Source organism: Cnephaeus nilssonii, assembly GCF_951640355.1.
Source record: "Cnephaeus nilssonii genome assembly, chromosome: 11".
NCBI lineage: Eukaryota > Metazoa > Chordata > Mammalia > Chiroptera > Vespertilionidae > Cnephaeus > Cnephaeus nilssonii.
Window position 1 is genome coordinate 49,131,586 of NC_137082.1, and position 27,887 is coordinate 49,159,472.

The following is a 27,887-nucleotide window of genomic DNA, read 5'->3' on the forward strand; positions in this document are numbered from 1 at the left end:
ATTCCCCACTACCCATCCTTACCCCCTGACAAGCACCATTCTACTTTCTGTTTCTATGAATTTAATTACTGTAGGTACGTCCTATAAGAAAATCATTTGCAAATGACAATGAACTGTTCTGGGTGGGAAATAAACTGGTGGGATAAATGACCCAGGTATCTCAGTAAACTACGAAATCTGTAGAAAATGGTAGATACATTTCAATCAACTCCCCATGGAAAGAATATATTTAGGGGGGGAATCTCTTCTACTTATTTTTTTTATAGTGAAGTTAGGTATAAATAATTATTTAAGGAAATAAGTATACACCAAAAAAAAAAAAAAAAGAAACACCAAACTTCAAACTATGTTTTACATATTATGGACTATAAATTTTACCTTGAGGGAAAATACTTCATACTCCCTGGAAGGCACTCGTCAGAGGTGTTGTTTCACTTAATCATGTTTGGAATTAACACCTTTCCTATGTACAGGCTTTCTATGGAAGCATCACTTCCCACCTTGTACCCCCATCCTTCTGCCGTTTTATTGAGCAAACTCCTAAGGAGCAAACTCCCAATGACATCCTCCAAGTGCAAGCACTGTGCCCAACACTGTTGGAATCACAGGGAGGGTGATGCTGTCTTTGCTCATGCCTTTTCTGTCCCTTAAATTCTCTTTCACTCCATATGCGACACACCCTTCAGAGGCAGCTAAGAAACCTTGCCCCGTTCCTGAAATGAGAAACACTGGAGGAATGGCTCCAAACAATGGTTGCAATCCTGACCAATATGTAGCTTCCACTATTGGAGAATTGACTAGTCACCTAATGAAGTCCAGAATCCAGATCTCTCACCCACTGCCCTTCCCCTCAAACTGTGACCAAATGTATTCTTCATACGTCCCAAATATAAAGAGCATTTCTCTTATACATCATGTTTTTTATGATGTGTCTTCCTTCTAGAATCATAATTCAGACTTCCAAGCTGAGGCAGATACCTCCCATGGTTTCCTCAAGCTGGAAGTAATCTCTTTACCTCTCAAGTCCCAAAACACTCTTCCAGGCTACATAGCAAGTTCTTCCCTGCACTGTGGGGACGTGGTCCACATGTTTACATAATTAGAAACTTCTGAAAAACAAAAACCTCACTCATTTCTTCTTTTCTTCACACCAAAAGGCAAATGTCTAGTCAGTGGATTTAGAGAGGGTGTACACTATTATTTATCAACATTCATCCCATCAAAAGTAGACTTTAATGCCTTAAAAGTGTCATTTGAGCAACAATGTTGAATAATTTGCTCTTTGGTTCAAGTCTGCTATTTTCACTGAAAACATATGAGTCAGAGTGTGTTAAGTATAAAACTGCTCAACAAAACACGATGCCAGTAATTGGAAATGTTTCTAACTTATTAAATGTCCATTCTTTTAGCAACCATTTCTAGGATTCAAGAAAAATGGAAGGAAGAAGTGACAGTATTTAACTACATTAAATAAAGGTTCTTTTTTTATACTTATTCAATGAGCAAGTGTGCTTCCTAAAAAAATAAGCAAGATATATTTTGAGAAATATGATGTCATAAGCTACAAGGACAAGCTAAGAAAGTCTCATTTGTCTCATGCACTGTTACTGAGTTATGTCTCAGAGACAATAATTGAATTCCCTGCTGTCTCAGATGAAAAATGATGTATAGTTCTCCCCTTATCTGAGGGGGATACAGTCTGAGACCTTCAGTGGATGCCTAAAACTGCAGATAGTATGGAAACATATATATATATATATATATATATATATATATATATATATATATATTTTATATATATATATATATATATATAAAATGTTTTTTCCTATACTTACATACCTATGATAAAGTTTGATTTATAAATTAGGCACAGTAAGAGATTAACAAAATAATAAAATGGAATAATTATAAGAATATACTGTGTGTGTGTGTATATATATATATATATATATATATATATATATACATACTAGAGGCCCGGTGCACGAAATTCGTGCACTGGGGAGGGTGTCCCTCAGCCCAGCTTGCACCCTCTCTAATATGGGACCCCTCGGGGGATGTCCAACTGCAGGTTTAGGCCCGATCCCTGTGGAATCGGGCCTAAACCTGCAGTTGGACATCCCTCTCACACGGATAGCCCCAGGCACCCCCAGGGAGTGGCCACGCCCCCATGCCACGCCCCCTGGGGTGCCGATCGCCCCAGGCACCCCCGGGGAGCGGCGGCACGGGCGCGGCCACGCCCCCCCGGGGTGCCGATCACCCCAGGCACCCCCAGGGAGCGGGCACGGGCACGGCCACGCCCCCCCCCGGGGTGCCAATCGCCCCAGGCACCCCCGGGGAGCAGCGGCACGGGCGCGGCCACGCCCCCCGGGGTGCCGATCGCCCCAGGCACCCCTGGGGAGCAGCGGCACGGGCGCGAACACGCCCCCCACGGGGTGCCGATCGCCCCAGGCACCCCCGGGGAGCGGCAGCAGGGGCGCGGCCACGCCCCCCGGGGTGACGATCACCCCAGGCACCCCCAGGGAGCGGGCATGGGCGCGGCCACGCCCCCCCGGGGTTCCGATCACCCCAGGCACCCCCGGGGAGCGGGCACGGGCGCGGCCACGCCCCCCCAGGGTGCCGATCACCCCAGGCACCCCCGGGGAGTGGCAGCAGGGGCGTGGCCACGCCCCCCGGGGTGCCGATCACCCCAGGCACCCCCGGGGAGCAGGCACGGGCGCGGCCACTCCCCCCCCGGGGTGCCGATCGCCCCAGGCACCCCCGGGGAGCGGCCACGCCCCCATGCCACGGCCCCCCCGGGGTGCCGATCGCCCCAGGCACCCCCGGAGAGCGGCCACGCCCCCATGCCACGCCCCCCCGGGGTGCCCATCGCCCCAGGCACCCCCGGGGAGCGGCAGCACGGGCGCGGCCACGCCCCCCGGGGTGCCGATCACCCCAGGCACCCCCGGGGAGCGGCAGCAGGGGCGCGGCCACGCCCCCCCGGGGTGCCGATCACCCCAGGCACCCCCGGGGAGCGGGCACGGGCGCGGCCACGCCCCCCCGGGGTGCCGATCACCCTAGGCACCCCCGGGGAGCAGCTGCACGGGCGTGGTCACGCCCCCAGGGGTGCCTATCACCCCAGGCACCCCCAGGGAGCGGTCACGGGCGCGGCCACGCCCCCCGGGGTGCCGATCACCCCAGGCACCCCAGGGGAGCAGCAGCTCGGGCGCGGCCACTGGGCACCGCCATCTTGATTTTATCAACGGTCGACAGGCCACCCGGAGTCCCGCCCTCAGCCTCCGCTGGCCCAATCATGGGCATAGCGGAGGTGCGGTCAATTTGCATGTTTCTCTATTATAAGGTAAGATATCCCTAATATGCAAATAGACCAAATGGCGGAACAACTGAACAACCGAACAACTGGCCACTATGATAGGTGCTGACCATCAGGGGGTGCGCACAGAACATGGCAGGCGCCAGCCATGGTGGGATGGTGAAGCAGGTGAGCAGGGGCACCAGACCAAGGTGTGGTGCCAGTTGCTGTCATCGGGGCAAGCCTCTGGTGGTTACTGGAAATTCTTTGCTCCTGCACGCTGCAGTCCTGCCTGGCGTTTGCACCTGCTGACAGTGCTGGCCCCATTTGCACCCACTGCTGGCGCCAGCCCCAATCTCTCTGCACCATCAGTGGATGCGAGTGGCAGTGGCGGGAGCGGGGCTGCTGGCAGACAGGGGACTGAGGCCGAGACCCGCCCCTGTGCCCACCACAGCCTCGCAGCCCACAGTTCCTTTCAAGGTGCATGAATTTGTGCATTGGGCCCCTAGTATATTATAATTATACAATTGATGTGAATGTGGTCTCTCCCTCAGAATATCTGATTGCACTGTACTCACCCTGCTTGTGATGATGTGAGATGATGCAGTGCCAACATGATGGGATGGAGTGAGGAGAATGATGTAGGCATTGGGACCTAACATTAGCTACTATAAGCTTGACTTGAACACCAGCATTATGATACCACGACAGTCGGTCTGACAACCGAGACAGCTACTGAGTGACTAATGAGAGGGTGGGGTAGTGTATACCTTGTGAAGATGTGAACAAAGGGATGACTCATGTCAGAGCCAGATGGTAAGAAAGATTTTATCACACTATCAGGATGGTGTGCAATATTACACTTATAAATTGTGTATTTCTGGAAATTTCCAGTTAATATTTTCAGACAACATTAACTGCAGGTAACTAAAACCAGGGAAAGGGAAACCATGGATAAGGGGGATTGCTGCACTTCTGACTGTAGCACCCAGGTTGTAAAGAAAAATAACTCTATTAGGGCAGTGGTCAGCAAACTCATTAGTCAACAGAGCCAAATATCAACAGTACAATGATTGAAATTTCTTTTGAGAGCCCAATTTTTTAAACTTAAACTTCTTCTAATGCCACTTCTTCAAAATAGACTCGCCCAGGCGGTGGTATTTTGTGGAAGAGCCACACTCAAGGGGCCAAAGAGCCACATGTGGCTCGCGAGCCGCATTTTGCCGACCACTGCATTAGGGGAACAAATTTAGTGGATGGCCTGAAACTTTCTGAAGTTTTGGGTTATTTCTATGTCAAGACAGAAACCGTCCTACATATGTAGAAAATACACACACACATCCCTTCACTAAACTAATCTGGAATTGTCAATGTTGGGGGGCATATAGAATTGTAGCCTGCAAAGAAATGGGACACATGCCCGGCCTGTGTGGCTCAGTGGTTGAGTGTCAACCTATGAACCAGGAGGTCACGGTTTAATTCCTGGTTGGGCACATGCCTGGATTGCAGGCTCAGTCCCTGGTATGGGGCATGAAGGAGGCAGCCAATCAATGATTCTCTCTCATCATTGATATTTCTATCTCCCTCTCCCTTCCTCTCTCTGAAAACAATAAAAACATATTTTTAAAAATTTTTACAAAGAGGAAAAAGAAATGAGCTGGTCTGCTGAACTGAGAATGTGTTTCTTAAATACCCTTCTAGTTAAATGGTGAACCTAAATGCTCACAGAATTCATGCCCAGACATCATTCTTTTTGGCCACAATCATCACCCCAATAACATCAGAAGGTATGACCCACGTAGGCTATTTACAACCCTGTTAAATGTGAATATTTCATATCATCTCTCCATCCTTAGAAAGCTTTGTATATCAGTCTTCTACGGAATGTGGGCCTTTCTCTCTGGGCTTCTGAAGAGGACTTAAAAAACAACAACAAAAAAAACACACACACACAAAAACCTAAGTTGGTTAAACAGGTGAAGTCGGGGGAAATTTTCTCACATTGAGATTTATTGGATTGTGAACAGTCTCTCAAGGGAAGCACCAGATGCCCCATCAACTGGTTATTTAATGAAAAGGACTGTGGAGTGAGTGGAAGAGATGCCGCCTGCGGGAATAATTTTGTGTTGATCCCTAAATGACTGACTTGATAGTCTTAACATTCTCAACACTTTCCAAATCTTCAGTGTTTTCAGACACTTTCGAATGAGAGGAAAAGCCACCCTGCTTACAATCGCCGCTCCATATAAAACCAAACACAAACAAACCCACCAACAGAAAGCACAGCACAGCATCCTTTTATCGGTGCTAGCTAAGCCACAGGGACGCGTTGGCTCAGAGAGAAAACGGATTCTGGCCCCAGGCCTCGGGTAGGCTGAGGGCTTGCTTTTCCTCCTTTCTCCAGTTATATATTTCCCTTTTTGTTCTTTTGGTTTTAAACATCCCAAACCCAGCATTTTTTGTTGTTGTTAATCCTCACCCAAAGATATTTTCCCATTGATTTTTAGAGAGAGTGGGAGGGAAGAGGAAAGGCACAGAGAGAGAAACATCAACCACATAGACTGGTTGCCTCCTGTACGTGCCCCCCGGCCAGGGCCAGGGATCGAGACTGCAACCGAGGTACAGGCCCTTGACCAGAATCTAACCTGGGACCCTTCAGTCCACAGGCCAACACTCTATCCACTGAACCAAACCGGCCAGGGCCCAAACCCAGCATTTTTATCTTACAAATATAATGATACTCTCAGGTAATGTAATCTGTTGATGGGGAAATTCTTGTAAGGTCTCTGAATGCTACTGACACCCACCCCCTAATCCCATGGAAGTTTCGAGAGGAAGCTGGACAATAGTGCTTGGTGTCTGCAGCTCTCCACCTGTGATGAGAGGAACTATAAATAAGAAGATAGACCCAGAAGGTCTGGGGAGGCGGCTCGGCTGTGGGCTGAGCTCTCCCAGTTATCTGGAAGGGCTGCAACACAGGAAGCCACACTCCCCACCCTACACTCTCACCCACATGCCAGCAGCACCCACTCTGTAGAGGAACCGTGCTGCGCTCCACATACTGTGGGTGGCAGTCGTGCTGGGCTGGGGAGAGAGCAGCTGTGGTAAAGATGATACTAGAGGTGTGAACTGCCTGGTTCCGGAAAGCTAGAGGAGGAAAACTCAAGGATTCCCCCTCTCCAGCTGCATGAAGAACATCTTAAAGAGCTCGAGGGAACACTCTCTAGCCATTCGGCCAAATGCGCCCCTACCCAAAGGCCATCTGGGACATCAAAGCCTCTACAAAGAAAGGGAAGGTTTGGGGTAGATAAACGAAATGGCTCCATGCAAAGATCACCGCCAATTTCATCCAGCTCTGGACTGCCTGAGTGGGTCAAGCAACAAGTGTAAAGTAAAAGTCCTCTCTGGATGTTCTATGGCAATGAGGGTGAATGATGGGGCCTCATGGAGAAATGCAGTAGCAGAGAGTCCTGGGCGCTGACTGGACAAACAGAGGACAGGACCCTCATAAAACCCAACCATGTCCTTGTGCTTGTATATTACACTTTCTCCGCCATCCAGTGACTGCATTTAATCATGTATATAAATCCACGATTGCCTTGTTTTGGAGGTGGCTTCTTTATTTCTCTCTGTTTGACTTCTGATTACAGAGCTTTACCCCAAAGCCTGAGATTTGACTCTCACGGTGATGGGAGCTCTCCAGCTTGCTCCTCTCTGTCTTCTCAAATGAAAGGCAAGTCAACAGAAACAGCCTTGGCTCGGATTCCCATTCATTTCACCCTTGAGAGGGGCAGGAACCACAGTCTGGCTTTCCATGAGTCTTAAAATGTTCCTTATCATCTGCCTTCTCTATATGTTATTTTATTTCATTAAGGAGGGAGATTTCCAAGCCTTTAAAATGTTTCTGTTTCATCAGTTGACTATTTCTTATAGGCACCATTTAATATCTTTTCTCTTTCTTAAATAAAAAACTGCTGAAATGTAACATCGTACAGAACCCTCTTTACCCGTGTGTGTGTGTGTGTGTGTGTGTGTGTGTGTGTGTGTGTGTGTGTATCTCCCAGCTCACAATACACCGTTGGACTTGCCAGTCTCCATAATCACATGAGCCAACTCCTTACGATAAATTTCTTTCTATGTACATACATGTCTTACTGGTTCTGCCTCTCTGGAGAACTCTGAAGATTACCAACACCAATAATATGATATATGCACCAATTTATACTCTGACCTGCAGTGGATAAGTGTTCCAATGCACAAAATACAATTGGTTCACCTGCCCTTAAACTCTTCCCTTCCTATAGGGGTGTGACTAGTTTCATCTTCCAGGCGGTGAAAAAGATGGGTTTATTTTGTGTCCCCTCTGAAAATTATTCAGTGACTTCAAGGGTCTATGCTACAGAGTGAGGCTCAAATTCTATTAGGCACAGTGAGATTGAGCCATCCTAGACTCCTGGGCTCCTCTCTGACATTCTACTGCCCCAGTGGGGTTCAAATTCTTTTCTAATATATAATCTATACTAATAAAAGGGTAATATGCTAATTAGGGCAGACGTCCATCCAGACAAAGCCACAGCTGCTGCAAGGGCCTAGGGCCTAGGGCCAGCGCCATGTGGCAGAGATAGGCCGGTCCAGCGCTCATCTCTCATTGCGCAGGAGAGGCGGCCGGGTCTGGCACCCCTGGTCCAGCACCACGGCCCCTTTTGCAGAGGCTGTGAGAAGGCAGCGCTGTGCCCCCTTCCGCAGATGTGGCACGGGACAGGCCGCAGTGTGGCCTGGTCCCAGTGCTGCCCCTTCCGCAGAGGCAGCCACAGAGGCAGGTGCCACGCCTCCGCAGAGACTGGAAGGGATGCAACCTGCTGTGCCTCAACCTCCCACAGCCCCTCGCCCAGCCGGCCTGGCCCCAGATCACCGCCTCCCACCAGTGGGCGGGGGGCAGGGCCAGCGCTAAGAAGTGAGGGCTGAGGGCCAAGGGCTGACAGTGGCAGCAGCAGTGGGGTGATGGGGGCAGCACCTTCCCCTAATCAGCCTGGTTGCCTCCCGCTGAGGAGGACATCTTCTGAGGGCTCCTGGACTGTGAGAAAGGGTAGGCCAGGCTGAGGGACTCCCCACCCCTACCCCGTGCATGAATTTTCATGTACCGAGCCTCTAATCTATGATATAAAAGCTTACCTGGGACCCCAACATATCATATGTTGAGCCTTTTTGCTGGTGCAGACAGGGAGAGGGTCCCATGCTCACAGTTTCTTTCTCACCCTTGAGGTTACCTCTCAGGGCACCTCTAGTGACAGGGACCTCTAGTCTCAGAGCCCAGGGTGAGAACCACATCCTGCTCAGTTCTGGACTCTAGTCTGATGGGTCCATTTTCTGTGTCCTGCATGAGTTTTAAATACCCACCCAATGCCATCAGGATCGCCGAAGATGTCCTTTACTCTCCATTTTCTCTTTCCCTTGCCCCAGTCTCTCTACCTTAAAAAATTCCTTTCCCATCTTCAAGGTCTAGCATGACTTGTCCCTTCCTTGAGCCTCCGTGATCCGCTCTGTTGGAGTCGAGTTCCCTTTGGGATCATTGCCGGCACCTTCAGGCGCATCCCTTGGTTTCACCCGGGTGCTGTGACTTGGCAGCTCCCAAACTTGAGTTAGTTAATGACCTCGGATCTCAGTTTCTTCATCTGTATAATGCGAACACACGGCCTCCCCCATGGTGCTTCACAAGCATTACATGAGATGACACTTGCTTACTTAATGCACACACAGTATAACGTTTGCTTTAACTGACTAGCCAGGCCAGAGACACATGGGTTATAGTCAATCTCTCCACAACTCCATTTCCACCACAAATTCTGCGGCCTTGAGATGTTATCTCCCAAGTTACCTCAGCATATCTTCCTAGAAGCAGTAAATAAATGCAGCCATTCTTACCCTCAAATTCTCTAAATCAATTATTAACAGAGAGATGCCTGTTCTAAAGTTGACACACATTCTAACATAATTTTGCATTAATGGTACCATTTACCCAGAATAAAGCATCCAATTTGCTCTTCAACTCTGGGCTGGAGGTTTGAGGGACGTATTGGATTCCTGGACCCAGACACTGCCAGTTTAATGTAGGGTCAACTTATCATGAAGACAGTACAAGACCTGTGCTTTCTACCAGTACATTCAAATTTGTGAGATGCTTCTTCTACTCAAAAATGATAGCACATTAATAAAAAAAAAACACACAAAGTTAACTCATAGTTTTATTCCTTTGAAATAATATTCATAGAACCTAGAAATGGAATTGGAAAGCATCGCAGAATATGATAAAGCACTTCATTGTTTCTACGTAGGCTTTATAAAATCAAATGCTGCCGATGGGTAAAAAGGGAAATGAAATTTGCACTTACCTGGTGGAACTACCTGTATCACCTTTTCCCAAGATCCATATGGGAATATTTCAAGAAGGCAGGAATAGGAGCCAACATCAGCCTCAGAGGCATTGTGAAAGGCCAGCATCGTATCGTTGGGATCCGAGGTTGACTTCAAGAAGTAAACCCTACCAGCATAGGGCTCCCTTATGACCGAACCAAAGTTAGGGTGAAAAATGGCTATGGATTCTTTCTCCATTCCGTCGACCTTGAACCACTCCTTCTGGACTAAGGTGCCCAAAAATGGATACTGACACTCGAGAGTCAGAGTCTCTGCAAGTTTCACTCTTGTGTTCCAAAATATCTCTTCACCGAGAGCTGAAATATACACCATATTCATTCAATTAGACATTATGCTCAAAGCACCAAATAGATATCTTAAGCTGTTCTAAGCTTTCTAAGACCTAGCAAGATAGTAAATTGAGATCATGGTAGAGACTAACAGCTCCTACTTTCGTCTAGAAAGGTTTCCACTGCTGGGAATAGGCACTTGCAACTTTTCCTTTTTCTGAACAAGTGGAAAATTATCTAAGCCAACTATAGAGCATTATAATTTCAGAACATGTCACACTATAAGACAAAAAAAAAAAAGGACTGAAGACATTACCTTTACCTTTGTGTAGATGAAGAAGAGCCACGAGGAAAGTAAAATAATCCATCTCTGGAAAGCGCCTGGGAAGCTGGTCTGGAAAAAAGACAAGTTTTATAATGTTACTTGCAGAGGCCCAGCGCAAGGTACTGTTTCCTTCCTCTCAGATACTATCAGTGGCATCTTCTCTTTCTGAAGTGTGAACACAGGAAAAAGGTCTGAGCTTCAAAGTCAGCTTTGCTCTCGTACAAGGATGGGCAGATTTGAACTGCTTCTCTCTCGGGGAAACAGCTTATTTTCAAGCTTTCATTTCTACAGAGATTCATTCATTGAACAAACATTCGATGAGTGCCTTTTCTCTAGGCAATGAGGATACAACAATCAATTTATTTAAAAATAAATTCTTGCCATCATGGAACTTATGTTCTAGTGGGAGGAGACAGAAAGGAAAACAAAAAGGTAAAAAGTAGAGTCAGTTATAGGTGGTAAGTGCACGAGGGAAAACACAGCAGGGGCATGGGATCAGGGGAAAGACTCTAGCATTTCCCTTTGATAGAAAGGCCCATCGTCTTTACTGAGGACCTGAGATTTGAGCAGAGACTGAAGGGCGAGGGGAGGAGTCTGTGACTGGGGATCTGGCAGCTCCACTGGGCGGGGCCTTCCTTTGCTGAGCTCAGACATTGGCTTTGGATGATGAAGGAGTCACCAAAGGCCCTCCAAATCTACCATTATGGTTGATTTTTTTAAAAACTTTTTATTTTTAAATAATTACAGCCGAAACCGGTTTGGCTCAGTGGATAGAGCGTCGGCCTGCGGACTCAAGGGTCCCAGGTTCGATTCCGGTCAAGGGCATGTACCTTGGTTGCGGGCACATCCCCAGTAGGGGGTGTGCAAGAGGCAGCTGATCGATGTTTCTAACTCTCTATCCCTCTCTCTTCCTCTCTGTAAAAAATCAATAAAATATATTTAAAAAAATAAAATAAAATAATTATAGAGTCACAGGAACTTGCCAAGATAGTACAGAGAGCTCCCATGTACCTCCACCCAATGTCCCTAACTATTACATCTTATATGATTACAGTGCAATATCAAATGTGAAATCAACAATGTCTTGGTAATCAGAACATTATGATGTGTACCTATAATAATGTATGGTGCCAACTTAGGTTTACATAGCATTCTATTTTCCAAAAGCTTTCACATTGACAATATCATTTGTAACAGCTTTGTGGTTGTTATTTGACATATCTGTGATCTCTGTTTTGTAAGTAATTCATTGAAACCATTTACTGACAATATCAGCACAAGATATACATGGTCTCTACCCCCAAATCACCCATAAAATGTTGGGTCAGGCAGATTAAAGAAGCAATTGTTATAATAAAACTTGGTCATTTCTGTACAAGTCATTTGATCAAGTTATATAACATCCCAGAGAGGGAATTCATTCCAGTAGATTTGGGCAGGGTGTCATGGGAAGAGTGTACCAGACGCTAGGCCTTCCAACCACAATACGGATTTCCAAGTAGAAAGTGGGAGAAAGAGCAATGGAGTGACAACATGGGACACTACCAGGAAACAATGTGACTACAGTGTAGTGGGTGGGGACGTGACAAAAAAGAATTTGGCACTGGATTGAAAGGGTCTTGAACGACATACATGAAGCACTTCACAGTGGGTGGTCAGGGACCAGGGCGTCCTGTGCATCTGTGACTCAGCACCAGGAATGTACATCTAAGGCACAAACGTGGCTCTGAGGGAACGCCTTCAGAGCTGTAGTGGGAACTGTTAAGATGAGATGGGGACAGGAAATGCCAGGAGACTGACCCCAGGTGGATTGGGTGAGACAAGGTTTGCCCTTACAGATTTTCTGATAGGGTTATAATTGCAAGCGGAAGCAATTGGAGGCTTTTGGGTACCAGAATGATACAATCTGATTTGAATTCTCAGATAGACAACTTCCCTCACTCCTAACAGGAAGCTGGCTTTGTTTAGGATCCACTCCTTCCCCCACACCATAGGGATAGTAGAACAAATCTAAGCCATGATACAGACAACTAGGACCTATTTGGGGGCAGGGGTGGAGAACCCAATCGTGGACTGAATTGATGCATTCAAAGCAAGAGAAATTCTTTACATTTGATGTCAAAGACACCTCTCTCTCTCTCTCTCTCTCTCTCTCTCTCTCTCTCTCTCTCTCTTTCTCTCTCTAATCTTATTGTATTATTATTATTATTTTTGGATAAGAAAAAATGTTGCCCCAGTTACCACAAGCAACCTGAGGACAAAGAGTGTGGCAGAGAGAGACAGGAATGAGTTTGGGTCTCAGATGGCATCATTGAGGTACTGAATTCAGGATTCTTGAGCCTGAGCACATTGTGTGAGGCTGTAAATTCCCATATTTTACAAGCCTGTGAGAAAAGCTGTTTCTGTTTCCTACACCCACATACCTCGGAACTCCTACAACTTTTCTGGCTGCTGCATGAAGACTGGATTGGAAGGAAGCAGAAAGGGATACCAAACTTAGGACACTGTCACTGTGAACTGAGCAAGGCGGGCGGGCGGCTTGTTCTCAAAGATTTCCGTGGAGATGAAGAGCGATAGACCTACTGCCGGGACGTTATCCATTATTAATCACACCAGGGATATAACAATTATGGGTGTCCTTGACTCTGGGCCCCAGTCAGGGTCCAGTTAGGAAAACAGAGCCCATGGCCACTGGTTCAATAGAGGGCATTTTACAAGAAAAACTACTAGAAAGAATAATGGGAGAGCAAAAAAAGCCAGACAGGGGCAGGGAGGCAACTCAAAGAGGAGCATAAGGAGGAATCCATTTCCACTGTTCTGGTTAGAAGTCCTGGGAGGAGCCCACTGCTCATTATGGAGGCTCCTGTTTGAAGCCAAGGAGGAAATAAAATGCTTCTAGAGATGTTAGGAAAGGTCAAGGAATAGATCTGTCAGAGAAAAGGGGAAATGGCAGGAGAGAAAACTGATGCTCAGAGAACCTGAATGACTGCTAGTGAAGAGCATCTATAGAGAACTCACAGCTGACCTCAGACTCAGTGGTGAAATTTCCCTCTAAGAGTAGGAGCAAAGCAAGGACGCCCACTTGCACCACCACTATTCACGTTGTATTGGAAGTTTAAGCCTGAGCAATTAGGCAAGAAAAAGAAATGAAAGACATCTAAATTGCAAGGGGAAAAGCAATCTACAGGTTCAATGCAATCCTTATAAAAAAATTCAAAAAGCTGGTCCCAAATTCATATAGAATTGCAAAAGGGCCTTGGAAAAGAAAAAAAGTGACACTCCGAGTTACTAGTTTATAACAGTGGGAAATAAATAATGCAGAAGATCATAGTCCAAGTTGTCAATGATTCATGATACAAATAATCATTAAATGCTTATTAAACAAATGCCAAAACATATATTAATAAATCAACATGTTTGCCTACCAATCTATCTATCTGGAGTGTGTGTGAGTGTGTGTGTCACCAGTAAAAGAGAGAGCGTAAAGGTTGGGTAAAACATGGCAGAGGTGCAAGTGGAGAGGAAGGATGGACAAAGGGACAGAGCAGACAAGTGCAGCACATGGGCAATGGATCCTAAAAGAAATGAGATGAAACAGCACCATCTAAAAAGGGGGCACTAATTGGTAATAACTTGTAGTAAACCCTTCACTCCCAAGGCATCCAAAGCCACCTGAGCTAAGAGATGAAGACGGGGCAAGTGACTAAAATCAAGGGAGGGCACAGATCCCCATGAAAGGTGCAGGGAGACATGTGGCTGAAGATAGAGTTCAGCTGTTACAACTTTGCGAAAGATGAGCCCTATTTATCACCATCTAACCAAAGACAAATAGAGAGTACGCTTGAGCTATTTTTGTTGTGTAGGCAGCCATTTTTTCTATGATTTATGAAGGGATTTTGGCTTGAGGTTTTTTCCTAATAGAGCTGTCTGTATAAAAGAGCTTCATCCTCAAGGAAGTCATTAATCAAAATATTATTGGAATTCTCTACTGCTGAACACGTCTCAGTGAACCACGTTAAGTGTGAATTCATCCACAAGCTCACCTGGGACTGCAGGTTCCTAGGGGACCTGGGCTGGTGACCGTCTCCAGGTACACTGTTTTCTTCCTCTTAGGCTGTCCACACAGGCACTTCTCTATCTCCCAGTGTCACCACTTCTGCTTTCTGTGGTACTTCCTGCTGTCCCAGATGTCTCTGCTCTTTCTGAACATTGGGAGGATTCTAGTGTCTATTCCATGACCCAATCCCACCTGCCCCAGCACCTGCTGAAACATGGGGCTGTTCTGACTGCATCCCTCACTTCTTTAGACAACTACTGCCATGCTGGACAACAGAAAACCTGGGCTAACCTTTGAGAACCAATGACTGGGCCTGGGGAGACCATGTCCTTCTTATCTGTGAAGAGGCTCATCCTTCAACTGGAACCTTACAGTCTTGGTTTCTGCTCCCTGCTTCAAAATGTCTCCTTAAAAGAATGTTTCCAATGAGGGACGTGGGGTTTCCCCTAACCCATGGTACCCTAGACCTTTGGCAAGTCCCCTCTGAGGGACCAGTAAAAACGCACTTGCATTCAAAGCAGAGACTTCAGTTTAGGTTCCGTGGGACATCTTCTAGGACAAGGTTCTGCAAACTATGGCCCGGGGGCCTCCTTTGTACATGTAGTTGGAACGCAGCCAGGCCTGTTTGTTGGCATATTGTCAATGGCTGCTTTTGTGCTATGACCAGTAGTTGTGACAGAGACCAAATGACCTGCAAAGCTGAAAATAATCACTTTCTGACGCATCAACCCTTGCATAGGATAGGATGTTGATAGTGAACATTTATCATATAAGTTCATCTCGCTCAGTCTTTCCGGAGAGAAGGAAGGTTCACCTTGATAGCCCAGACACTGGTAAAATTAGCTCCATTTTATTATTCTGAAGAACCACACTCTCTGACCTACCACAAGTTTAATTCTTCTAGGAACAGACTAAGAAGGAGGACTTACATGACATCCGTTTACTACTTCCACCCATCATTAAACTTACTGGTTTATCGAGATCAACCCTTCGGCTAATTACAGCTTTTTCCCAAAGCTCTTTTACTACTGTATCTACTTACACCACTTTATTAGCAGGCCCCCTCTTTGCACACACTATTAATTTTAAAAGTGTGACTTTGACCACGTTCAATCTTTTTTTTTCCCCAGAAGGTTACTAACCTTGAGACGGGAGAGTTCTGCTCACTCGGACTCTTCGTTCCCGATGTGTGTCTTGGTGAAGGGCTTCCTCGTTATGGTGGCCCCTTCGCCTCAGTCCCACTGGGTCAAGGGCCAGCTCCCTGCTTCCTCATTCCTTAGGGGGCGTCATCCTGGGGCGTGACTTGTCCTGGGCTTGTGAGCTCTTCTCTCCACCTGAGCTCCCTCAGGCTGGAGCGGCAGGAAAGCCCTAACATGTCACAAAGCGCTGGTGTTTGAAGGCTTGAAACCAGCCAAGCAGTGCGCCTGCTTCTAGAAGCACCTTTATCACTTTAGCTCCTCAGGCCCACTCCCTACCAGATGCAGCTCTCTTTTCCCCCTGACGATTCTACAGTTATAAAGGATGGTCCTCTGAGCCCATGTCTTACTTCTAAATTGGAACCACACTCCAAGAGCCTGGAGTCGGTGGCTTTGTCTTTGCTTCCCCATGTGTCTTCCTGCCAGTCACAGCACTTCGTATTCACAGGTCCCTGAGATACGGGAACTCTCATCTCCGCTGGCATCTAAGCAAGTTTCAATCCCACTTTCCAGAGACGCCTTCTGGTTTTGTTTTCAATGTCCCACTTCCTGACACGACACGTGCCCAAGTTGGTGTTGCCTACGAACTATCCCGGGAGGTTCAGTAGCTTCTGTGTCTGACACACAATCGCCTCTCCGCTGCTCCAAGGACAGCAGCGCTGGTCGCAGCGTCCTGTAGGTGGGCTAGCTCATGGAGGTTCCTGGGGCTGAACCGCCAGGAAGGACTGTGGCTGAGGCCGAGTCTGTGCAGTTTAGAAACCCCGGGAAGGAAGGACCAGGACCGCGTGGGACGGAGGAGAAGGCACTTTCTGGAGGATGCCTCTTCTGTGGCCCCCTGGAAGCCGGGGAGGAGAAAATGAAGTGTTCTTTCCTGACACCAATGGAGTTTGAGCACTTACTGTGGGACACACGTAGTTTTCTGAAACACCTACCTGCCTCGGGCCACTCCCTTCAACGCCTGGCCACCCTCAGAAGAATGTCAGACTTCTTCCGGACTCACTAGGCCGGCCTGTCTTAGTCCATCACTCCCACCCACCACTCCAGAGTCTCCTGATGTTTACAAGTGGGGAACATACTCCGCAGTGCAGGTCTTTGCACGTGGGGCTCCGTGACTTCTATTCCTGTCCCCTCAGGAGGTCCCAGCTCAGATGTCCGTCACAGGACACGCTTCCCGGGTCCCTAAGACTTGGGGTCACAGTCCTCCTGTGATTTCCCTGAGACCCTGGATAGATCTTTACTGAAACATGCACGGCTTCCTTTGTAACATCCCATTTCTTTGCTGCATTTCTTATGAGAGCCTCACAAACCCCTTCAGTGCACAGACAGGCCCCTCCCCTGCTCTGCCCAGAGTGGGCTCAGGCCTGGCCCGGGCGGGGGTCGGGTCAGTATGTGTTGAAAGCAGGTAAACCCATGGCTTGTATTGGTGAGACGTTGCCATGTGCTAATTACCATCTGGTTCCATCTGGTTTCCAGTGTGTGCTTTGTTCTTTGTTGTGTGCCTCATCTTTGTTTCTCCAACACATAAGCCAGAAAGAAAAATTGATCCCAACTTCAGATGGATTTTGCAGAACAAACCCAGAAACAAGCTTTTCTGTTTCTGGCCAACTCTTTCTCAAGATGACTTGGTGGGCCCTGACTTGGCCGCAGACATTGGCTGAAACAATCACTGTCCCCCCAGACGACACACCACATGAACGTCAGAGCCATTGCAATGGCAGACGCTGCTCCCTGACTCACAAAATTCACATTCCTATAAATATTTCTCCCAAATTACTCTTTTATAATCACTTCCTAAGTCAGTGTCCACATGCAAACACACGCATACACGTGCACCATCACCACCCTCATTACCACTCACATTCCATGATCAAGTAACTGCTATTATTAAGGAAAGAAAAATGGACACCGTTTTTGCTGGTTCTCTGTAGGGACCATCCCGTCTGGTTTCTTTAGCTTCTTCGTGGGGGCTCTTGCAATCTTGCAGCCTTGCTAATTGCAAAGAACCTCACAATTAGCTTTTACCCAACCCCACAGTGCTACAGGCACCCCAGTGTCTTGGCCCCAGAGTGCAACATTGTTCTCCCCAACAGGAAGCTACATAATCTTACTCAGCACATAGCAGAAATGTTTTTAAAAATTACACAATCAATAATGAATTCCAAACAAACAATACAAACCTCCTGAGATAAATAAAACTGCCTTATGCCCCTAGAAAAAGTTACCCTAAGTGTTCCAACCAGGAGACAAGACAAGGAAAATTAGTGGGGCAGAAGGAATATTATGTACCACTCAAAGAAATGGGCCACACCTCTCCCTCTCATGTTTGTGACCCTCATTAAGGGCCTTTTCAACAGTTTAAAAGTGAAAATAGACCTAGCTGGTTTGGCTCACTGGATAGAGCGTCGGCCTGGGGACTGACGGGTCCCAGGTTCGATTCTGGTCAAGGGCATGTACCTTGGTTGCGGCCACATCCCCAGTAGGGGGTGTACAGGAGGCAGCTGATCGATGCTTCTCTCTCATCGATGTTTCTAACTCTCTATCCCTCTCCCTTCCTCTCTGTAAAAAAAAAAATCAATAAAATATATTTTAAAATAAATAAATAAAAGTGAAAATACTCTTTAGCATCACCACTTGTTGACAGACATAGAAAACGCAGCAGAAACCGTCAGATCCTGGAAGGAGCGCCACTGGCTTCCTCCCCACTCTTTTCCTCGAGGGTCCCAGAGCACCACCTCAGTGTCCTGCCAGTGAGGGGTGCATTTAGCCTGCCTTTCTTGTACAAACTGCATTTCGGCATGACCTAACTTTCTCTTTACAGAAAAGAAAAATTCAGCTACTCAGTAGAGAAAATAATATTAGATATTTTTAAATCATTATTTTGCAACTCCTATTAAAAGTATAGGCTGAAACCATTGTTTGTAGATGCTAAAGCCGGTAGATGACAGGTTATCAGGGAACTGCATCATGGAAGATACTGCTGACTGACACTACTTGAGCCCTCTGATCAACCATAACCGCTGTAAATGGTACGAGGTAACTCAGGGGGAAGAGAACAGCACCACCTGGGAAGAACTCTTAGCAAAGCCATGGAAGCCCAAGCCAGTTCAGCCTCTGGCAGGAGCTAGTGGTGTACAAGAAATGCAGGGAATAGAAGCATGAGTTCAAGGGCACCAAGGGGAGGCAATGGACCGAACACAGAAAGCAGGAGAGGTAGCAGAACAAAGGTAGCGGGTTCATGTGAACAAAGGGTAGTAATAATTCACATAAGAAAATGTCACCTAATCCCCTAAGTGCCCAAAAGGCACTTGATAGTTCTGAATATTCTTGTCTAATAAAAAACACATAACCATTTTGGAATTGAATAGGCATAATAAAGAAAACTGATTAAAAACTAATGGCAAACTTGATGGTAAGACACTGGAAGAATTTCAATTAAATTTCTAAGTAACACAAGAAGACCACTATTACCGCAAATATCTAACATTGCTCTGGGAGTCTTAACTGATGCTATAGGCTTTAAAAAGAATAGGAACTGTAAATGTTGAATAATTATTTTGAGTTTATTATTATTTGTAGATGATCAACCTGGAGAACACAAAAGAATCAAATAAAAAACTAATAAGAGAACAGATAAGGTGTCTAGCAAAATAATTTTATAAGACTAGCTTTATTTTATGTCATATTTTAAAACCAGAAAATATATAATATTTTGTATATATATGTATATATGCATATACATATGTATGTATGAATATGTAGGAATGTGCCTCAAGAATTTGCAGGAATTATACAAAATCTGTAAATTCCATAAAGGTAAATTAAATGTCTTGAATAGATGGAAGTAACATGCTATGTTCCTCTTTGGCAAGACCCAATTTGGAGAAAACACAATAAAAAATTATTTTAATTTCCCTGGAATTTTATAATTGCTTATGTTTTGAGCAGGCTGGGCCATGAACCACAGTCCTGTCAGGCCTCCTGTTCACCACACTCTACAGGAGATGGCAGAGGTCCTGGGGCTGGGGGATCGCGGGGGGGGGGGGGGGGGGCGGGGAGGACTGGGGGGGCAAGCAGGGAAGAGTTGAAGGTGCTTGCCCTCAGCAGTAGCATGGCATGAGTGTGTGTGTGTGTGTGTGTGTGTGTGTGTGTGTGTGTGTTCGCACGCATGTTCACAGAATAACATTGTCTGAGTTAGCAAGAGCCCTGTGTAAATGATAATAGCAAAGAGCATTTTAATGGGAAGAAAGATGGAGTGGGGCCTCTGGCACTACCAGATACCAAAACAGAGCATGAAGCCACAAGGTCAAAGTGCTTTCTTCTGTAGGAATGGGGAGTTCAGAGGCAGACTCAGAATGACAGGTTTTCAGGGATAGAGGTTTGCAAGCAGCCTGACGAGAAAAGAACATTCCTGACCTCATCCCCCAGCAGCCCCGGAGTCCAGGGGCTAGACCGGTAATCCCATCAACCCCATGGGGAGCCAAGATCTGAAAGAACACACTCTCCTCCACAGGAGAGTCTGTTTCTGAATTCCAGGAATATGCTAAAGCAAAAGGCTTCTTCATAGATGCACCTAATAAAATGCCGGCTGATTCTCTGGACAACATAGGGGCCCTAACTTCATCAGAGTTTTCTCTCGCTGATAAGTGAGGCAGTGAAAGACGTAACCAGACCTACGGCAGTTCAGCTTGCCCGGGAAGTCAGATATGTGTGCATGAATATGTATATGTATATGTATATGTATATGTATATGTATATGTATATGTATATGTATATGTATATCTATATCTATATCTATATCTATATCTATATCTATATCTATATCTATATAACTATAGATAGGTAATATCAAGATAACATACATTATGACATATGAAGATAATATATAAGGTATATATATATATATATATATAAAGATACAATATATTAAAATAATATATATTAAATACATACATTATTATATAAATGGTAAATAGCAAAGCCATGGAAAATGTGGTAGCTTTTTCTACATAAAAACTAAAAACTCTATCATAGCCAACTTCACACACTAACAAAGCAAAAAGAAGGCAGGAGAATCGGGAGAGCAATCTATGAAATGTTTGAGACAGGAGTATAATATTTTCTAAATGTAAAACATTTAAATATCAGTGACAAAATAATCACAAATAGCCCGATAGCAAAATAGGCCCTGGCGCTCCGCCTCTGATCACACAAGGAGAGTCAACAGAGCATATGAAACACTCGGCAGGTTACGTCCTCTGACCCAGCAAGGCCGACTCAATGTTTGTCCGCACCAAGAGTAAATTTAGCAAAGATGTGTGTTTAAAAATGTGCAAGTGTTTACTACAGCATTATTTTTAGTAACGAAAATTGGGAACAGTCTTTTTTTGTATCTCGGAGGACGAGTTCAAGTCGCTGTGGTAAATGCAGAGAAGGGAATGTTCCCCGCCCTCCAGGGGGTGTGCAGGTCCACATTTAGACACGTGAGATTCTGTGATACACGATGTGAAGCACCTTTCTCAGTGCCACAAAAATAAGACAACGCACGAGGCACCGGGACAGTGCGCCTACCTGGCGCGGGAGCCCACGCCCAGCCTCTCACCTGGAGGAAGCATTGCAGGCTCCGGTGGCTGTGGCAGGCTCCCTGGGGCGCGTCCTCTTCTTCCTCCCGTTTACGGCCTTCCCTGGCTGATGGTCTCAAGGTTTCAAGGACAGAAATACTCCAGGAACATTTTCAGGACTCCTGACCTCGGGTATCAAGCCTGAGTAGGAAGTTCTTTGGAAATTTGTTCTCAGTGACACCAGGAAACAGCAGACAGGCAGCGAGGAGGGACAGGGACTTGCTGATGACTTCTATCTCTTCCCCCCAGCCATCCGCGGACAGCTCATTACTTTCCCCTCCAGCACTCACATGACTTTGATACTTTTCCCTCTGCATTGTGGTTAGTTCCTGAGAAGAGAGCCCCGCCTCCACTGTAAGCAAAAGAATGTGGGCTTTGCAGAGACTTGAGTTCAAATCCCAGCCCACCTTGACTCGTTGTGGGGCCTCCAGTCGCAGCATTTTCATGGCAGCACAGACCCCACAGAGCCAAGGTGGGCACCCAGGTAGGCAGACCCCACCCTGGGGTCCCCCTGCCAAGTGTGCCCCAGCCTTGGTAGGACTCAGCAGGGACCTTTCTCAAGAGAATGAGAACTAAGCTGAAAACAAACTCGGGCTCTCTCCTAACTCAAAGTCACGTCTACGATTGGGCATGCAGAGTGTGAAATCTGACACATTTGGCTCATTGAAGTCACTTGACTAAGTTTCCCATTTGCTTACATGTCTGCAGCCACATTTTCCTCTCCTCCCACTCCTGAAGTCACACTCGCTGATCTCTAGGGACCTTTTCAATCTCCCTTCCTGTAATGTTTCTCTTCCTTCTGAGCACCAGCTCGCCATTCTCTCCCTTAATCTCCTCCCAGAGGAACCATCCCACCACTTCAGTGCCCTGAACAGAAAGCTGAGGTGTCCTCCAAGTTCAAAGCTGCACCATGGGCACGACTACGTAAACAGACGTTCCTTTACCAACATCGATTAGATGTCAGATGTCTGCATACACAGACCAGAACTCTTTATCTTCCTGCATTTATGAAAACCAGAAATTAAAATATGTTATCTTTTAACTGGAATGCTAAGATCCTCGGGCTCACAGATTACCATCCGGGGCGCATTTCATTCACGGAGGCTGCAAAATCCATTTCCCTCCTGCTGAAGCCCACCCTTGACATCATCTCTGAGTCATCTTTCTTAACCCCTCATATTCACTCACTAAATACTGAAACGTCCAAGAAACTATTTTTAAAAGCAGCCTCTCCACCTGCATGCTCCCCATCCTGGTCCTCAAAGCACCCAGTGTGGGTCCAGGGAGGCACCTGCTGGCTGCCCCGCACCTGCCCTCGGGTGCACTTTCCTAACAATAACTTTCTGAGTGACGATGTTGGCAGGTGCTTTTCCGGTCACCTCACTCAGTCCTTCGACATAAACATCACAGGTAGTGACTACTGGATCCTACTACGTGCCTGACACTTCTCTGATGCTTTACATGTTTCATTCCTTAACTTTGAAAAAACCTTAGACAATAGGAATGGCTACTGTTCTCACATTTGAGGAGATGGGGAGGGGTGCCGAGGAAGGAGGGTCTGCTCCCGATTGGGGGCTATGTCTTCATTGAGGGGAGGTGGGAACAGAGAGAGGCTCAGGCTGCAGTTGGTGCAGAAGCAGCCATCACCCTGCTGAGCTGCAGAGGGGTGGGTGTGGTTTGAGGAAACTGAGTAGTTAAGCAATTTGCCCAGTGTCCCCACAACTTTTCATAGCAAAACCAGGATTTGAACCCAGATGTTTGACGGTAGAGCCTGCACTTTCACCTCAACACCTCACAGCAGCAAAGAAGCCGATTGAACTTAGGTGAACCCATGGTTTCTCAAACTAAGGTAGGCGGGGCGGAGTGCCAGGCAATGCCCCAGAGAAGGAAATTGGAAGGAGCTAACAAAACTACATGTGCATGTGCCGTTGGACCCAGCAATTCTACTCCTAGGAGTTGTTTCTGAACATGGATTTCCACAAGTACAACTCAACATAGGAACAGGTTTTGAATAACTGTGGCACTATTTATAATTGCAAAACATGGGGAGCAATTTAATACTCACCCATGAGAAGCTGGCTGAATAAACTGTGGTCTATCCATGTAATGGGATACTAAAAAGAGTGAGGAATTGCCCTCTGAACTCAGAGAGTGACTTCTGGGATATATTTTAAATTGGAAAAAAAAGTACAGAAGAGTGTGTACAACATGCTGCCCTTTCTATAAGAAAAAGATACTCAAAGAAAAAAGAAGTATAACTGTATCTATTTCCTTGTTTTTGTAAAAAGTGACCTAGAAGAAATAAATCATAAACCAATGATAATATTTGCATGTGGGGCTGGTGGGAAGTGGTTGGTGGTGTACAGATAGGAATGGCACTTCTCTGAGCGTAACTCTTTACATGATTTTGACTTTAGAGTTACGTGCGTGTTTTATAGAGTCCAAAGAAAAAATAAATGAAAGGATGAAAAAAATCAAACTAAAATTTACTACAAACAAAAACATTAATTATACACCAAGTATATAACCACACAGGAAAAAAAGAAAAAGAATCCCAGCCAATGTGGAACTCAGATCTCTGTAAACTTTAGTGCTAAGGCCATATTCTAAACACCAAAATAATTGCAAAAAGAAAAGAAAACCATTTGAAAAAAAACAAACACAAAAAAACAATCTTGGACTTTACTTAGTAGTAAAGTAGGACCAGCGTATTGGTCGTGGCACTCATCACTCATCTAGTGATTCTAAAACTATGCTGTGGGAGTTGTAGGGCAGAGGAAACGAGTAGGTATGTTTACTCTGGTGTCGTAGAGAGCCAGGATTCTCACTGCGAGGAGGATACACAAATATGGAGTGTGGAAAGGAGAAGAGGAACTCTGTGTTCCTGGGCTAATACTGACATTATCAGGGTGAACTCGTGGGGGCTAGAAACGTGTTTGCTAGCTCTGTGCACTTCTGGTGGGCCCGGAGCTGTGACAGCCCAGTAGGCACGCACACACACACCCACCCACCGCCCACCCCGGCTTGGTTTCTAGACCACATCCTCTAGCAAAGAACCCGGGCTCCTTGAGAAACCGCTGACTGTGGCCTGGCACAAGGAAAATGCAGGACCCTCTGTAACTCTGTCTGGGCCCAGACAAAGTAAAAAGTCCCTGTGCAAACCACACAGAGCCCCGACCCCTCTGCAGCTCAGCAGGTGTCGGCTGCTTCTGCACCAACTGCAGCCTCGGCCTCTCTGCACCCCCACCTCCCATCATGAAGACACTGCAGCCATCCGGAGCAGACCCTTCTTCCTCGACACCCCTCGCCATCTCCTCACCAAGTTGAAATCTACAACAGCTCCGACAGCAGTGCCCTGCGCTTGACCATCGTGGGTGGGAGGCAAGTGTCAAAGCATCCAACTTTGTTATACTCCTGCCTGTGTTTCTGGTCTTGAATGAGGGATCAACACCCCCACCCCAGGACACCCCCCCCCCACACACACACACACACACACATACACATGAGATAAACCATGTGTAAATTTACGCTCTGAAGCACTTTTTGATGATGATGGTGCTGGACCACGCTTCTGGAGCCTCTTCTGAGATTCATTCAGCAGAAGACATTTCAGAACATGGCGCCTTCCACCTCGCTCTGCTGGTCCCTGGTTCTCAAATCTCTGTTCTTTCTTATGCCATATTCCTAAATAACAAGCCTATTCCATTACTTCTTGGTTTCTCTGCTTTGCACTTATCCTTTGCCCTCTTCTAGTATAGTGTCTCTTGTATATGTAAAAGGAAGGTCTATTCAAACTCAGACCAGGCAAACAGTAATGGCGCGATTGTTCAGAAATGTGGGCACACCTCCTGAGCTGTCTGACCCTCATCGGACACTCTGGGGATGGAGCCTTGTTCACAAAATACTGCACAGTCCACAGTAGATGAGGTGTCTTCTTTCACGCACGTCCATGTCACTTCGTCCTCCCACCCTCATGACTTTTTAAAGTTGACCATTATTGGAGACATCATCATGATATGTAAATGCTGATCACTCCTTTCTTTTTTTCTTTTCTTTTCTTTTTTTTTTGTTAATTCTCACCCAAAGATATTTTTTCCATTGATTTGTTTTTAGAGAGAATGGAAGGGCAGAAGGGGAAGAGAAACATCGGTATGAGAGAGTCATATCAATTGGTTGCCTCCCACATGCACTCCGACCAGGGTGAGGGATCAAACCTGCAACTCAGGTACTTGCCCTTGACTGGGAATCGAACCTTTGGTGCCCAGGCCAATGCTCTAAACACTGAGAACACTTGCCATGGCTTATCGTCCCTTTCTTGAACAGGGTATTTTTGTTTTTGTTTTTGTTTTATTGCCTCGTGCCGTACCAACTCTTCTCAAACATGGACAGTCTCTGGGCCACAGTGTCCACACCATGAGCACCATGCTTATGAATCCCGCTGCAAATAGCCCAGCGTGGTTTTGCAGCAAGAACCACAGCTGGAAGGGCATGAGCCCTGCTGAATCATCCCGGGATCCACGCAGCTCACCACAGTATGTCTGGACGAGGGCCTGACGCAGCCCTGAACTTGAGTCTAGTTGAATTATGCGTCTCAACCATGCGTCTTTGTTAAGTGGGTACACTAAAGAGGAGCTGGGTTCAGGAGCCTCACTCTTTAAGTAAATCTGGCACTAGATAAGACATGAATTCCCTCCTTGTATTATCAACAGATGGGAGAAAAGAGCCTGCACCACTTTTATGTGGCTCTGTAGACCCAGTGTTAACCTTAATTTTGGAGTGCTCGAAATATATCAGCAACATTCTATATTTGATCACATGATGGACACGGGGGCTCCTTTAACTTTAGCAACCACAGAATGAGGTTGGGTTACTTCTCTGAGTCCGAAGATCTGAGGCCCTTGGAGAGGAGGTGGGGGCAGAGAATGAAGAAGGACCATTACTGAGTGTGCTCTAGTGCTGGCCATCACGAAGTGCACTCAGCTAGGCTGCAATTTTGACAAGGTCCGCTGGTGTGAGGGCAAAATGGTTGCCCACTGAAGATTTGAAAACATTTTAGAAGAGTTGATGAACATAAACTCCTTATAGTATAGTTTTATTCCTTTTCAAAGTCAGTCACTTATCTCTTCATTACTTCTTAATTCACATAAACCTCCTTAAAAATCTATGGACAAGAAGACCCAAAAAATTCTCCAAAGTTTTTGGGTCTTCTGCAATCCCCATACATCTAGCTGTGACTATTTGTCAATCACTGAGGTTGTATGAACACTGCCCATCAACTTAAGCAACTGCAGTTAAAGGGGAAAGATTGTACTGCAGGAATGTGAAGGAAATCTGAATTCCTCTGGGAGAGGGCATCCCTTAGATCTACAAGGACATGAGAAAGGGAGGCAAACACTGGGAAGGAGCAGTAGGAATGAGACAATGGTTTGCAAGGAGACCTGGGGTCTTCCAAGGAGAGGCAATCACTAACGTCAAAGGAGGTGGTGACATGACATCTTGGGGAAGTACATAGAGAGGAAAAAGCTGAAAAATGTTGACAGTAAAACTAAACTGAAAATAACACCGCATTTGAAAAGGGTCTTTCAAAGTTCAGAAGACAGATCTTAGGGTGGGTTCAAGTTCTCAGAAATGAGAACTAGTTCATAGCTGAGGGGAAGTAAAAGTGAAAAATAAGCCCTTGTCACAAATGTTTTTATGGTAGCAACCATTCGATGATGGACAGTAAATAATAATATTTGTTTTCTATAAAACAGAGAACCAACAAGGTATGCTAGATAAGATCTGGAGACTAATAATAAAAATTTAGGCACCGTGAAATGCTAGAAGCATATTTGGGTTCCACAGGACACACACACACACACACACACACACACACACACACACATTTCAAATATCTGAAATGTCTCACCTAATAAATCAAGCAGAAGGAAGGAAATCAGTTTTCTGGGTGCTTGGGACCTACTTCTCTGATTATGGAATAGAACTAGATCAGCAGTCATTTCCTTTTTAACTTAGTAACTGTATTAACTTGACCTGTGCTCTTATCAGCAATGAGCAAAGGGGAGACAGACCTTTAACTTTCATCAGGCTGTAGAATAACACTCATTCAGCTTTTCAGGAAGTGAGGGTGGTGATCAAATGTTTGGCATCCAATTGTAAAATCAGTTTGAAGATCTCTGTATAATCAGAAAGACCCTACTTGTGGAGCCAGTTGACGAATTCAAACGGAAGTAGGCTTCATGGCCCAACAAAGGTGACGGGGTACAAGTAAGGGCACCTGCAGAGGAGGGCAAGACTACTTTACACTAACAAATTTGTTAGTAGGGTAAATCTCATATTGTACGTTTTTATAGCACACACACACAAAAAAAAACAACAGTTCTACTACTATCAGTTTCAGACTGCTGGGTACTGTTATCATTCATTCATTTTGATTGTTGTATAATATTCCATTGTGTGAACTGCTTACTCACTGCCTCTCCCACTGATTGATACTGGAATGTTTCCAAATCTTCATTATTGTACAGGGCACTGTCATTAACACATTGTACACATCTCTTGATGCTCATACTCAAGAGTATTTGGGGGGTATATACCTGGGAGTAAAACTGCTGGGTTATTATTTGTTAATGTTCAACACTAGAAAGTAATACCAAATTGTCTTTGTAAAGTGGTTGCAATTACACTTCCTTCAG

The 27,887-nt window shown here is 46.0% G+C and overlaps 1 protein-coding gene across 4 annotated transcripts in view; it reads right to left on the reverse strand.

The window, feature by feature from the left end:
- The window catches only part of CD226 (CD226 molecule), a 61,861-nt gene extending 40,432 nt beyond the window's left edge, over positions 1 to 21,429 (reverse strand). The window contains exons 1-3 of one of the 4 annotated variants that reach the window (XM_079785041.1): positions 15,521 to 15,609; positions 10,313 to 10,390; positions 9,685 to 10,023 (exon numbers count right to left, since the gene is read on the reverse strand). In XM_079785041.1, coding sequence (XP_079641167.1) covers positions 9,685 to 10,023; positions 10,313 to 10,364 — 391 coding nt within the window. In that variant the 5' untranslated portion in view covers positions 10,365 to 10,390; positions 15,521 to 15,609. Of the gene's footprint in view, positions 1 to 9,684; positions 10,024 to 10,312; positions 10,391 to 15,520; positions 15,610 to 21,173 lie in introns of those variants that run through there. The other 3 variants (XM_079785040.1, XM_079785039.1, XM_079785042.1) reach the window with 3 other exon arrangements.
- Positions 21,430 to 27,887: the final 6,458 nt, after the last annotated feature.